The 15,494-nt window shown below is 36.2% G+C and overlaps 1 protein-coding gene across 3 annotated transcripts in view; it reads right to left on the reverse strand.

Moving 5' to 3' along the window:
- PWD (chloroplastidic phosphoglucan, water dikinase (ATGWD3)) overlaps positions 1-15,494 on the reverse strand; it is a 133,005-nt gene that overhangs the window by 14,412 nt on the left and 103,099 nt on the right. For all 3 annotated transcript variants that reach the window (XM_089832033.1, XM_089832032.1, XM_089832034.1), the window contains exons 10-15: positions 10,982-11,190; positions 10,620-10,738; positions 10,454-10,524; positions 9,881-9,998; positions 9,625-9,711; positions 9,388-9,474 (exon numbers count right to left, since the gene is read on the reverse strand). In XM_089832033.1, coding sequence (XP_089688159.1) covers positions 9,388-9,474; positions 9,625-9,711; positions 9,881-9,998; positions 10,454-10,524; positions 10,620-10,738; positions 10,982-11,190 — 691 coding nt within the window. The remainder of the gene's footprint in view (positions 1-9,387; positions 9,475-9,624; positions 9,712-9,880; positions 9,999-10,453; positions 10,525-10,619; positions 10,739-10,981; positions 11,191-15,494) is intronic.

Consider the following 15,494-nt stretch of genomic DNA (forward strand, 5'->3'; position numbering starts at 1 on the left):
CCACTTGACACACGAGATAGTTACACATAATCTTCTTACCCTTCTAATTAAACATTTATTGCTCACATAATCCATCAATATTCTTCAATATACGATTATATGAAAGGTTTATTGATAAATTATCGCAAATATAAAAATCCACACAAAAATCAAGATTTTGAGCATATGGTTGATATAGAATGCCAAAAAATTATAAAGCTCCCAAATACGACTTGAGTTGACCTTGGGTTCAGCCACACAGTTTACCTTGGGTTTAGCCCCACAGTTTGTGGGTCTTTTTGGGTTAGACCCTATCCAAACCTAGTGGACCCCATCAAAACCCCAACCCAAGATGAATTGGACCAGGACCTGAGGGTCCCAAGTGTAAGTCTTAGTACCTTAGCTATTAAGACCTACAAATGATCAGCTAGAGTAATGCCAATAGGGGTTTCATCCTACCCACAATGTGTCTTTTAGGTATTTTGTCCCATTAGACACTTGTGTTGCTTAGAAAATTTTGTTTCCAAATTCATGATGCTTCTCCTTGACCAAACAGTCCTTTATGCACACACACACACATGCCCATCACACAAAACCTAAGTCAGTCTCAAGGAAGAAACTGAAAAAATATTTAAGATAGCCCAACACATTACACAGGTTGGCCAAGGGCAAAATTGTTTAATACTTTCATTTATTAATAATTTTTATTCAATTATTTAATTAAAATTGCTCCCAAATAGGTTGGCCAACCCAGCCTTAATTGAGGACATCACATGCTATTGGATTAATTAGAATCTTTTCTCAATAATAGCAGACCCTATTTTTTAGTCTGAAGTTTTAATGAGGTGTATTTAGGATAGGGCAAAAAATTATCCCACCAACTTAAGCTCCTTTCTACCACTTGTCGATCATCTAAAGTTATTAAGTTCCCACCATTTTTATTATTATTTGTGTTTATCAAATATTCACTTGGTTGAATTGTATATGCAAAATATTAAAACTCATGAGAGCAGCAGATTCCATAAACTTTGGAGCTTAAAATTTTTAAGCTTAAATTGCACTATAAAATTTATGGGACTGCTCACTTTGAATAATCCTAAAAAGTCTCAGCAACACCCACTGAAACATTTTACGAAATCCCCATCCATGGGATCCCACCTTTAATTATTTGAGATCTATGTAAGAGCAGGACCATGTGCTTCTTCATGTTTTTGCAACTTTTGGATTTGATAAATTGAATTCATCTTCCTCATAGCATAACTCTGCACATGATAACACATGGACTCAAAAGTACTTTGTGAGTTCATATGTTATCGTCGTGCGAACTAATCAATGCATCAAATCGTAATTTATTCATTTGACATTTTCACCTACACAATATGAATAATAAATTATTTGATAAAAGAGTTCATTCAGTATTCAAGGCATAGTGTCTATTCATGAAAACTGAGATAAGAGAAGCTCAAAATAAGATTAATATATGTTCAAGCTAAAGCATTTTAGTGAAAGAAGCAATAAAAGAATTGACTACGTGCCAGATTTATTTAAAGTACACTTGCCAAAGCACCAAATCATAGTTTCTAAATGACTTCTTTTATAGAGCTTTACAGCTGTAAAATCAAGAGTATCCTTCAATTCATTTTGTAACCTGCAAAAGCAGAGTTTTCATTGTAAAAGCATTCAAGCACTTGAAATAGGGCATCGATTCATGGTAAACAAAGGGTTATTTTAACACACTTGAAACCACAGTAACGAGAAACGCCATGATATCGCTGGTTTGGCGATTCGATTCTTGTTGCTTGATTTATTTTTTAACCAGAGAACCAAACCAGCGATTGCCATGAATCACATGAATCACCAATTCAGCGATTCACGCAAAAAAAAGCCCAAATCACCTTCCTAAATCACAAAAAATTGGCCACACGGGTAGACAAAAAGTCAAGTTAAATTTTAATAAAAACACATCTTTTCTTAATGTTTTTTTTGCACTTCCTCTTTGTTTTAAAAGGACCTTCTATTTGTTTAGCGTGAGTAGAAGAGAGGAAAAGTGAGAAAGAAGAAGAGAAAAAAAAGCCCATAGGTTTGCAACCAGCAAGAAGGAAGAGCACCAAAGAGATCAAAAACTCCATTTGGGGAGGCCACAAGATTGCATTGGCAGCATTAAGGAGTCAATAGCAACACTCTTCAACTAATTTGCAAGAGGTAAGTGTTGAGTTTTTTTGCATTATAGTGTATTATTCATGTTTTGTTTAAAAAAATTAGTTTTCATTTCCAAATCTTGAATGTTTTTCAGTTTCACTAAATTGCAAAGTAGGCTTTGCTGTTTTGTTTATTAGTTTGAAACTTTGAGGTTTTACTTGAATTTTCTTATTGCAGCAGCCTTAACTTTCATTTTCCACAATTGGTAAAATAGAGGAATATTGGAAATATACCATAGATTATCCTAGAAGAACAAAATTTCAAACGAGATGTATGTTTTGTAAAAATGTAAATTATGGCAGCATATATAAATTCAAATACCACATTTTTGCCATACTTCGACATCATATTACAATTTGCACTCAACAAACTGCTGAGGCAAAACGCACTTGTTTAGTGGCATTAGAAAAAAATGAACAAAAGAAATTAAATATGAAAAGGCAACTTGAAGGGTTAAGGGCTATTGACTCCCATGCTCCCATAGCCACATCGGCATATGCATCTGTAGGTTGTGTTGGAGAGGGTTCTTCTAGGCCTCCTTTTCGTCCTAGTGCTAGTGCTCGTACTACTGTTGATGCTAGTGCTAGTCATTCTTATACTAAGGTTGAGTCCAACCTATTGCAACCTAGAGTGCAAAAGAATAGATTGGATAGTTACTTTGTGCCCCACACTACTCTAGCTCACAATCCATGCTTGAGGGCATGGGTTTGAACAAAGAGATTCATGGTACTACCAGAAAAGAAATTTGCAAATTTTGGTAACTTTGCAACATTCCATTTATTGCAGCCACGTAATTGTTTCTATTTTATTTGCTTTCTTTAAGGTTAAAGTAGAATTTTAATTATATCTACTTGTTTAATTATTCATTGATTAATCATAGATTCACTTTAAATATAGATTTGTCATCTAAATTTCTAATCATAATCTATTTGTAACAGAGCTCCTCATTGGCAAAACATGATAGATGAGGTGGTTATTTGTGGTCCAGGGTTTAAAGCCCCATTGAGGCTGAGTTGAGTAGATACCTCTTAGATGAAATGGTAGAGGATATGAAGGTTGAGCTTGAGTACCACCGAAAGAAGTGGAACGAAAAGGGTTGCACCATCATGACTGATGGTTGGACGGATAGGAGGAATAGAACACTCAATTTTCTTGTTTTCTGTGAAGGTGATTCATCATTCTACTTTCCTACATGCATTGTGAATTGTGAATCGTGATTGAATAATTTAAATTTTGATTTGTTGATTGCTAATTTGTTGATGATCCATGATAATTCATTATTTTGTAGGATATACCATGTTCCTCAAATCCATTGATGCTTCCGCTCATATAAAAAACACCACATGCTTTTGTGAGGTTATTGAGGAGGTCATAGCAGAGATGGAGAAAAAAATGTGGTACAGGTGGTGATGGATAATGCAACAACATTATGTTGTTGCAAGTAAACTTTTAACTTTTCAAGTTTTAAAAATAAATTTATTTGAACTTTAAACTTTTTCTAATTCTAAGTTTCCTAACATGTTTAAATTTCTAACTTATTTAAAATTATTGTAGTTTAAAATTTGATGGAGAGGCACCCTACCATATTATGGTCTCCTTGTGCGGCACATTACCTTGACCTCATGTTGGAGGAATTTGGCAAGCTTGAGTGGGTCAAATCATGCATAGAAAACGCCAAAAATATATGCAAGTTCATCTACAATCATGCATTCGTTCTTAGCACAATGAGGGACTACACAGGAGCCAAGGAGTTAGCTCGTCCAAGCATCACGAAGTTTGCCTCGAATTTCATCACACTACAGTCCTTATTGACATCAAGGGCAGAATTGAGGAACATGTTTGTTGGGCAAGAGTGGACTACATCTTCCTATGCTATGACCATTGCAGAGGTAGATGTGGTGAATTTCATCTTTGATGAGGATGGTTTTTGGAAACCTGCTAAAGAAATCCTCGAGGTAAATTTCTTACAACTTAATATTTTATATTTATTATTAATTGTTTAACGATTTAGTTTTACTTTTACTTTTATATTTAAGTTTTGACTCAAATGTTTTTTTACATTATATGCAGGTCACTGAGCCCCTCATATCTCTCCTACGAATTGCTGATGGGGAGAAGCCCTCTATGGGCTACATATATGAGGGCATGGAGAGTGCCAAGGAGGCCATTAGAGCCCAGTATGCAAGAGTGTAGGAGAAGTATGCCCCTATTTGGGAGATCACTGATAGGAGATGGCAGAGTCAACTTCACTAACCCATTTATGCAGTAGCTTATTATTTGAATCCAACATTTTGTTTCCATCCTGACTTCAAGGCGAATGAGGAGGTTCTCACTGGCCTAGATATAGTGATCCAGAGGTTGGGTAGTGATGACGATTGAGCTAGACGAATTCAATAATAAAGAAAGGCCAATTTTCTCTAACAGGTTGGCCATAAATGCTTGGAGAACAATACAGCGAGGTAAAAATAATATAATCTTGAATATTACGCTTATGGCTTATAAGTTGTGCATTTTAATTTTTTATTTTGTAATTCTAAAGTTGTAAATGAGACTAGTTGTTTTTGCTTTCCCTTATTTCAGATAGATGGTGGGTAAATGTTTGGGCCCACAACCCCAAAACTTCATAAAATTGTCATTTGTATTCTGAGTCAGCCAAGCAACGCTTCTGGATGTGAGCGCAGTTGGTCCATGTTCTAGCATATCCACTCGAAGAGGAGAAATAGGTTGTTTATGCAGAGGTTGAAAGATCTTGTCTTTGTTCATTACAACCTTTGTCTTAGGATCAGACAAATTTTGAACGTTGACTCCTCTCTAATCATTCTGGAGGAGATTGATCCAAAATCAGAGTGGCTGACTAAGGTTGTGGATCTAGTCTTTGCTGAAGCAAACCATGAGTGAGTGAACCAAGTAGATAGAGAGGTTGAGGCTGTAACATGGCAAAGGAGGCGGCTAGAGCACGTTCAGGCACACACACACGCAAAGACATAGGCCCTAGTGATGTTGTTAGTGAGCCCATCTTACATGCGGGAGCTATGGCTTAGCAGACCTCCAGGACCTACCTTAGATGCCTTTGTAGAAGGCAAACAAGATACTTAGAGGTTGTGGCCGAGCTTGAGGATGATGATGAGGCTTGAGCTAGAGCCTTGTTTTTCCATTTTGTTTACAGATACTAATAAACATAAGTTTCATGGATCTTCATCTTACATACATTTATGATTTGATATCTTATGGATCTTCATCTCACATACATTCTATTATTTGACTCATTATGATTCTATGATTTCTATTTACTTCAGCTACAATTTACATTTTACGAGTAAACAAGTTATGTGATGGATTTATCATTTATGTTCCATGTTTATGAATGTTAGCTTCTATTTAATGATGTTATAGTGTGTTTAAGTGATATTCAATAAAGGGTGCATGAAATAAGCTTTAAATTGTTAAAATCTCTAAATTTCAAGGGTTTTTCAAATTTGTCGATTCGCGATTTGATTCGGCCTTGCCAAGTCCGATCCCATTCCGATTCTTGTTACTTTGCTTGAAACACATTTTATTGTCCCTCTCATCTACTTTGTTGCTATCAAAATCTCTAGCACTTGTTACCAATTCTAATGCCCTTTTTTGGGACATATTGAGGGATGGTTGAACAAGGTATTGATAAATCCCAAGATTTATAGAGATAGCAGCAAACTGTTACAAGATTCAAAAATAGGCAAATTAACGGATTTTCAGATGATTGATTGATTAACAGAGGAACAAATGTGTTCCTTATAAAGAATTTCAAGGACGTTATTTCTTTTTAGAAACAACGTAGATTGAAGACGAAATTAGAAACAAAATTGAAGACAGAATAGGAAACATTCCTATCTAGACTAAAAGACGAACTACAAACAAGTAGTTGACCATTATAAAAAGTATTTAACTAAGGAGATAATATCTTAATAAAGATATTAAAAATATTATCTTAATACCCTCCTTTAATGGTCAATGTACAGATGTCAGATTATTTTGTGATAACTGAGACCTTCCCTAGATCTACAGAATGTCGAAACCAAGAAGCTTTACTAGAAGAGTGTTATGACTCAAAAAAAATTGCAATTACAAAACTTTGTTTTTGTAGAAAAAATGATAAAACCCAAAAATCTCACGCAACCTTGTGTATTACAGACAACATGAAATGATTTTTATGGAGAAAATCAACAAACCCAAAAAAAAAAAACAGATTCAGAAGGCGAAAAATGCATCTTCGCCTTGATCAAGAAGCTCGACAACTTGTGTTGTTAGCTGGGAAGCATTTTGCCTTGCTTGGGCAGCCAAACATTTCCGGTACTCGCACTGCATATGGTCAAACTTGTGACAGTAATTACACTATACATTTTGCTTCATAGAGCCATCCAAAGATTGAGCAGAAGGTTGATGCTAGAAACGCTAAGAAGACTAATGGTTGTCGATGTTCTGTTGAAAGGATTTTGCAGCAAATGCCTGCTCTGAGGAGGCTGTAGAAGCATTGCTGCCAAACTATTGTTTCCAATGATCCTGCTGCAGAAGTTTGGTGCATAATTCTGAAAACTTTAGATCAACATTAGTTGACATAATGTTGAATGTTTCTATGAAGTGCTCATAGGACGATGATAGACTTTTCAGAGTGATGACTACCATATCCTCTTCCTCCATTTTCTGACCAATAGCTTTGAGCTGATCGCAGATGTCCTTAATCTTTGTCAAATACTCTTGCAAGGACATACATTCATCCATCATAATGGAGAACAGTTGATTCTTCAAAAAGAATGCCCGACTCTTGTCAAATGTTTCATGTAGCTCCTTCAGATATTTCCAGATTTATGCAGCTGACTTGCTGGAAGGAATCTGCAGTAGCTAATCATCGCTAACAAAGAGTTTGAAAAGCATAACAACCTCTCGATTGCGATCATCAAACTTGTCCTGTTCTGCTTGGTCGGAGGTCGCACGAGTCTTTGTGCCTAGAACAAGCTCATCTAGGCGATGATACTCGAAGATGGTTAATGTGCGCTACTTCCAATGGTTATAATTGCAACCATTGAATCATAGATTGCCCTCCAACATCAAATTAGTCAAAGATACCATTTCGAAGAATTCAAGTACAAACTTTGAGACTAAAATTCAATAGGCACGGATTTCAAGGCAAAAATACGAAAGACCCAAAAGAATCAGAGTGACCTAGAAGAGAGCTCAAATAACCCAGAAGGAATATGCTATCATTTTTTGGATCTGTTGGCTCAAAAATCGAGGCACGAACATCAAGGCACCTAGAAAAATCAGACGACAAACCAGTTGAGCTCTCGAAAAACCCACCAAGAATCTGCAAACAAAAAAAATTAGGACCCAAAAATTAGGGTTTCGGGCAAAAAATCAAGTGGCGGCCATTAGAGGTTGAATAAGCAAAGAAAATGGTTGATTTTGGTTTCAGAGTCGAACCAGAGATCTTGCAACTACAAAGATATCAAGATTGGGTGAAGGGCGCAACATTTTTGGTTGGAAAGAGAATAGAAAAACGTGGCATTTAGGGCTTTCAAAACTCCATGAAAAATGAACATCGGATCGCAAAAATGCGAGTTGAATACTAGATTGAATGTCGTAATTTGCAAGAAAAAAATGAGCCCCTAGCTTTGCGGACATGATTTGCTGACCAAACAAAAACTCCAGGCCAAATATCAGACGCAAGCAAAATAATATCAGATGCGAGTTGCAAATTAAGCCGTGAAAATGCAAGATTAGGATCACAATTTTTTCAAAGGGAAGGCACAGTTTTTACCAATCGCAAGCAAGTAAAAACGACCAAGGATATAAACAACTTTTGTTTTGTATGGACGCGATTTGTAGATCCATAAACCCTAGCCGAAACTCAGAGGTGCACAGATAAATTTCTCAAAAAAGGAGAAACCCTGGACGGGCTATAGAGAAATCCTTAGAAATAATTTCAAAAAATTAGCAGATAATTTCAAAAGAAATTATAAATTTTTCGAAAAAAAATTGAAGTATTGGTTTTGATACCATGTTACATGATTCAAGAATTGGCAGATTAACGGATTTCCGGATGAATGATTGATTAACAGAGGAACAAATGTGTTCCTTATAAAGAATTACAAGGGCATTGTTTCTAAAAGGAACAACGTAGATTGAAGACGAAATTAGAAACAAAACTGAAGACAGGATAGAAAACATTCCTATCTAGATTGAAGACAAAAGAGACAGGATAGGAAACATTCCTATCTAGACTGAAAGACAGACTACAGACAAGTAGTTGACCATTATAGAAAGTATTTAACTAAGGAGATAATATCTTAATAAATATATTAAAAATATTATCTTAATACAAGGAAATAGGAGATCACCAAGTAATATGGCAAAGATACAATAACAATATATAAAAGCATACAATATCACTCTCTTCCAACATATCCTTATCAAGTAAAATGAAGCAGTTTTCCCTTCTATATCAATTTCTGGTAACACTCTTATTTCTCCCTTCTGCTCCTGTTTTCTACTCTCCTTTAGCTGCCACTCTAAGAAGTCTGATTGAATTGAGCAGATAAGTACTTCTTATTATTTAGTCCATACTAGGTTGGGGCCCATAGTGAGGAAATATTCTGAACACAAACACAGGAGATTATTGCCTCCTTGTCGAACGTTTCTATCCAATAGAATTGATAACATTAAGCATGGAGAGATCTTTATAGCTTTCCTTGTGTCCAAAATTTAGCACTTCTACATTTCCCAGTGAACTTGATGATTCAGCCATAGTGATGCAACTAGTGGAGTACTTAAAAGTTTCATGGAAGAGACATCTCTTGAAAAGACTATATCAATGAAATACAGCTATAACAAAAATTTATTTATCCCTGCGAGCTAAAATGTTTTAATATGTTCTCTAAAGCAGTTATTTGTAGAAATAAGAAAAGTATCATCTAATTGAGAGGAAGGCCAGAGAAAATTAAATTCCAATCTAAAACAAAGAATCTTTTGCATATGGTAATATACAGGGGAAATGTCATAACAGTTTCAAGGAAAATTTTCAAATGTTAACATATAAGCTGTTTATACTAGTCCAGCAATGCTCATCTTTTGAGTCATTGTGCAAAATTTATTGTTAATCTAATCCGAGCCTAAACTTTCAAATATATTTTAGTTTTTTGTAATCAATTATTTCTTGCATCAAGAGTTCCTTACTTGCCGTGCCCTCACACCTAGATGTGATAAATGAGGCATTTCATGCAAAAGTACTACTCCTACGATGTTTTCTCCAGCTGCCTTTACCTGCATGGCAACCATTAGACATTAGAAAAGTCACTAGCATAAACTTCAGCTATTGAAGCAAACAAGCAGCATCTAAGTATCCTCAGAAAGTTGAATTTTAGATTATTCAAAAATAAACATGCAAATGATTGCGATAAATCTGAAGATCACCTCCTCATCACCATCAGCTTTCTTGACAAGCAGAATAACTGGGCCTGCCAATGCTCCAGGCAAAGAACCTGGAACAATTCTCTCTACCTGGCATACATAAAGAGTCAATTAGCAATCAACCATAGTGAAATATGCTAGACTTAGCTCATTTTGCAAAGCAGCATTCTACGTAATATATAGAAAATTGTACGAAACCATTTCACAATAAATACTACCAAAAGGGGCCAAAAATTGGTATAATTTTGAGCTGCAGTACCTCTACTAGAGTGCCAATAGCCTTTCCAGGAACTAATGTGTCCCAACCATGACTGCCTGATAAAGATCGCACTGCCTTCAATAGTAAAGAGCAAAGCTTGGAAACCTGAAAAACAACACTATTCATACAGTACAGAAACAGAGACAGTGAGAACAAAAGCAATTCTAACAGACACAAGTTGCATAGATGCATAAAGAAACTAAGCATGTTGAGAAGATCAGCAACTTGAGAAACAAAGATAAATCCAGTCCAGTATTGTACAGGAAGAAAAAATTTGAATTCGTTCAACCTGAAGAATGTTAAATTAGTTGGAAAGCAGATAGCCTCACAAAGGCACTTCAATATTAATGCTGCTCAATGGATAAATGTATGAGATAGCACAAATAAGAATTTCATCAGAGAAGTTCCACAAGAAAACTAAGCGGAACTACTGTGTTGGAAAGGCTAATAGTTCACATCCAATTAGAAGGCTTCATTTTGTCTTCAAAGTTAATAAACTTAACTTGATAATGCACAACACATGAACAATTAAGGAAACAAACTAATAAAAGAAGAATAAGGAAATATTTTCACCTTGCGCGAATTTCAGCTTCTGTGTATGTTCTCACAGTGTTATCTGGGATTCCGAATCCATTTCCTAGTTTCTGCAGAACCCATGAGAGAATGTACGCTATTCTGTTATTTTATCAAAGTTATTAGCGTTATAGTGAAGAGAAGTCAAATAAAAGCTGTGCGAGACCTGGACTCTTTCCGGGAAAAGTTGTAGAAGAGAATCTGAATAGGCTTCTGCAAGTCTTCGTGCTCTATCCAGTGTAGCCTTGAGTCTCAATGCCCAGATAGTGATACCATCCTCCTTTCCTGAGAAAGAATAGGAGTTTTACTAGCAGGATTTAACTCATTTTACATTCAAGCAATTTTACATTCATCTAGCAATTTTACATTCATCTACATGTAAAAGGAAGAATGGGGTGCATGAGAAAATTACCATTTCATATCTGCAATTAACTCATAAACCTACCAATTTTGATTGGAAGTGTAATCTACAGACACATCCAATATTGTTTTTAATTTTTACAGGTACACCAACATCTTGTCTCTCACCTTCTGTTTCAGTAATTCCCATCTTTTGCCAGGTTTGCAACTCATTTTCAATTGCTATACACTCCTTTTGCTGCCAACCAGAAAGCCCAAGTTGACGAATCCCAGTCACAAGTGCTCCTACAGGATGATCCCAGCTAGATGCATTTCTAAATCTCCCTTCTCGAGCCAGCCAAGATGGTCCTCCTCCACTTTCTAAAGCATTCACAAACCTACTCCAGCACACAATGCAGCATAAATGAAAATACTTGTTTACAAAATTTGAAGAAAGAAGAAATATTCTTTTCTAGATCACTTGAGAAACCAAATTAGAGATCCCAAACATATTTATTTTCTTAATTAATTCTAACATGGATCTTACATTGACTCATTGCAGCCATTTAGAAATTAATTTTCTTTTCTGGAACCGAATAAGAAAGGCTGGGAAAGCTAGCACAAAAAACAGTTTTCTGATGACTCCTGGGATTTATACAGAGGTTACAGTGAACATTCACGCAATCAACTAATCTTATTTTGCTAAAATAAACCAAATATAGAATCATATAGATCCTATAATTTATTATTATTTATTTATATTAGAAAGTTGGTGGATTTATAAGGGCCCCTACCTGAGCATATTTAAGGAGTACCATAAAGATAATGGCATTCAAGCTGAAAAGGAAGAACTTAGAAAAGAAAACGCCATAACACCAATAACAGCCATAACAAAATATCTCACATATGACTAAGCCCTATGCTTACCAACCAGCAAAAACCATGATACTAGCATTGCATCAACTAGGAACTCCAATCTTACTAGACACACAGAAACACATCAAATGACTTCCTCCGCCTTTCATTTTCTTCTTTGGTGTTCTTTAGTTCATTCATCAGTTCACAAACTTGTTCATCTAACTGCTTGGCTTCTTCATTTAGGACGTTTAGCTGTTCAGTTTTGTTATGACAGTGCTCTTGTAGGACACTATTTGCTTGTGTGATGTACCGGTGTTCTACTTCAATTAGGGCTATATCATCTTTTTTTCTTTTAGCAAGTCCTCAGCTCGTTGTTTTGCTTCCTGAGCCAATCTGAGTTCCTCATAGGTTTGATCTCTTGCTAGGATGGCATTTCCTTTCTCATCCTGTGCTTCACTCAATCTAACAGCTGAATGTTCTTGTTTCCTTTTCATTGCCTTTTTTTTTTACTCTTTTAATGCGCCGGGTAAACTTTTTAACGTGAACGGTAGCGCTGGCGCAACACACCCACCGGTACCACGGGGACGGGGGAGACTAGAACCCGTGACCAACCCCCTGCAACAGGGAAGATTTAGCCAACCGAGCTAGGGCCCCCGCCCATTTCCTTTTCATTGCCTTGACTCTTTTGGTTAGCTTTTCATTTTCAGTCATGAGATTTGATATTGCTTCTATTCAGATTCTTTAGAACCACTTTGCTCTTCAATTTTTTCTATCAGCTCTTGGCTTTCTCCCAACTTCTTCATCAGCTTCTTTCTTTTGGCTAAAGATTCTCTCAACTTGTCTTTTAGATCTTCAATAGTGTCAAGAGCTTCATCATGTTGTTTCTTATACTTCATCGCTGCCATCTGATCTTCCCTCAAGCTATCAGGCTTGTAGTTGATAGGGTCTGGGCTCTGATACCAATTGTTGGTCCCAATCCATACCAAGAGGGGGGGGGTGAATCGGTACGTTCTATTCTACATATTCTACCAGTCAATATAGCTAGTTTAAACACGCACCTTGTTACTAGCTCTTTTACAGTCAAGAAAATGACAAAAGCAATGCAGTAAAAGAATACAAGATTACACAAGGATGCATACATCAATGAAACGAATATTTTTACGTGGAAACACCCATTGTGAGGGTGAAAACCACGGTGGTAGTAATATACCCACTAGCCTTTCCTTACAAGTAAAAGGGTGCCCTGTTAAAGGCTTACAATTGTATCTTCTGAGAACTCATCCTATTAGGAATGAACATAATCTGTTAGGATTACAACAGCCTACTAAGGCTACCTTATTAAAGGATTTTGATATCTTTCTAAGAGATACCTGGTTAAAGGATTTCAAAGACTTATTACAAGTCTGCCCTATCAAAGGCTTACAATAGTTGCAATCGTAAGGAAGAAAACTAAAGATTAGATCTAGAGATGTGGCACAACTTGCCTTGTAGATCCTTTGAGATGCTCCACAAAGATGCTCTGATCTTCTTCCTCTGTTCTGGCTTAATCCAATGAACTCTCTCTGTTCACTATCACCTTTCACTCCTTGAGCACCGATCTATTGTTAGTATATTCAATATTGTTCCTATATTCAGGTATGCTTTCCACAAAACTCTTGTCAATCATAGCTACAACAACAACTTCAAAATGAAGTCTTAGTGAACTTATATCCCTCATCCATTCCATGGGTAGAAAACCCTAAAATCATTGCATTCAAAATTTGAAATACATAGCGAGCATAGTCACAAAATCCCTATGACTACCTAAGCATAGGTGCCTATTCATATAGGCTTGTCTATCCATTTGTAAGTCTACTTGTAGACCTAAGTCATTACGTACTTCTATCTTATCCACAACTTGTCTCTACATGCATGTCATGTCACTTTTAGACCCTATTCTGGTTTCCTCAAATCAATGGTGACTAGGCTGCAACCATCGAACTTCCATGTCTATCTACCTGTCATAGGTTTGTCATCTTCTTTTCCTTTGTTGAGACCAGTATGCTAGTCTACCGGTGGTTGCACTTGGAACACTTCAATCCTCTTGTTAACTAGTTGCCAATCAATGACAACACGTCAACACTTACTCAATGCTTGAGTTCTCTACTCACCATTTTGCCTGATCAATCATGTCAGTGTAGTTTACTCCAGCATTAACTCCTTATTGTAGTCAAGATTACTCCCCTCCAAGTGATACTTGAAATTTGGGCCAGTCCTACTAAGGATTAGAGAGCACAATCTTCCATAACAACTCCAACTTTGACCAAGAAAACCTCGAGTCATCTCCCTGTGCAGCAGAGCACTCACAGTGTTGCCACATGCACTTGTCTATAACTCTAGACACTCTCAACGCCACATCAAGAGTCGACGACAGATCCTCTTGCAGTTATACATTACAGTTTCTCATAAAAGCCACACGATTATCATAGTACTCCCAATGTTTAGTAAGACTCAATAAATTTTGAAAATAATGATAGACGATCACCACACAACCTTTGCCAGCAAGCACGGGAAACTCAACAGCACAAAGTACAAGAAGAGATCACCCAACTCCCCCTCCAAAGAAGAAATACATTGTAACCAAAATAGACTCTATCATATACACAATCTTTATCTTTCAAAAATGGGGCTTGAGAGTTACAAATTACTTCCAATAACCAAACAACGCTTCAGCACCAAGTAATATTATGAGGTGATGGTTATAGAGTGTCATTACCCCTTTAAGACCTCGCAATGAAGTGAAGAATATAGGTGACGTAAAATGCTGGCACATGAAACTCAAAGGCAAAAATACAAGAAGAGATCATCTGACTCCCCCTCTAAAGAAGAAATACATTGTAACCAAAATAGAGACTCCGATATTTACACAATCTTTTTGTCTTCTGAAAATGAGGCTTGAGAGTTACAAATTACTTCTAATAACCAAGCAATGCTTCAGCACCAAGTAATATTATAAGGTGATGGTTGCAGAGTGTCGTTATTGCAATGAAGTAAAGAATATAGGTGACGAAAATGTTGGCAACAACAATACAAGTTAGAATGAGGGTCAAGCAGATCAAGTACTAGGTCTTCTTGTTGGCATTTGATTTGATGAAAGACATTTAGAATCTTGTGAATCCTCCACAGACAAAGAGAATGCCAATCTCTTGAATCAAATCACAGCAATAGATACCCAGTGTTGTCTCCAAATCAATCCCATTCTTCCTCAGTGTAGACTTTTCAATTTACTCCTCTGTAATGTAGAATGTGTCAAAGGTTGTGAAGATCATTGCCAATTCTCTTCTCTTTTCTTCGGCCTTCAACTGCCCTAGTTTTCCTCTGTTTGATCTATACGATAACTAGATTGAATTGCACCCGATTCTCAAAGCTACAATTTTTTATTCTAGTGAAGTTAGCTAAAATATTAGAACAAAAGAAAATGGGTGCAAATTGAGCAAGCCTTCCAAAGCACAAAATGACTCCATTCATTCATAGATGATATTATTCTACCCAAATGATGATATCCAAACACAAAACAATATACATCATGATAAACAACACATATGAATATAAGCAAACTAAATATGAGAGAAACTCCCTTATTTGTTGTTATCGTTATCCAACCTACTCTAATATTGTGTTAATGTTTTGCCAAGAAATAAAGACAAACAACAATAAAGAAAATAAAGAAAACTAAGACATAGAAAGGGAACAATTATCATGGGAAAACCCTCCAACTTGAGGGGAAAACCCAACCACACCAAAAATATATGTATCTTTTATTAAATAATAGAGGTCTGAGTACAATACTTCCGAATGAATATAC

This window comes from Cupressus sempervirens, chromosome 5 (assembly GCF_028749045.1).
Source record: "Cupressus sempervirens isolate cs-2001-9-10 chromosome 5, ASM2874904v1, whole genome shotgun sequence".
Classification (NCBI taxonomy): Eukaryota; Viridiplantae; Streptophyta; class Pinopsida; order Cupressales; family Cupressaceae; genus Cupressus; species Cupressus sempervirens.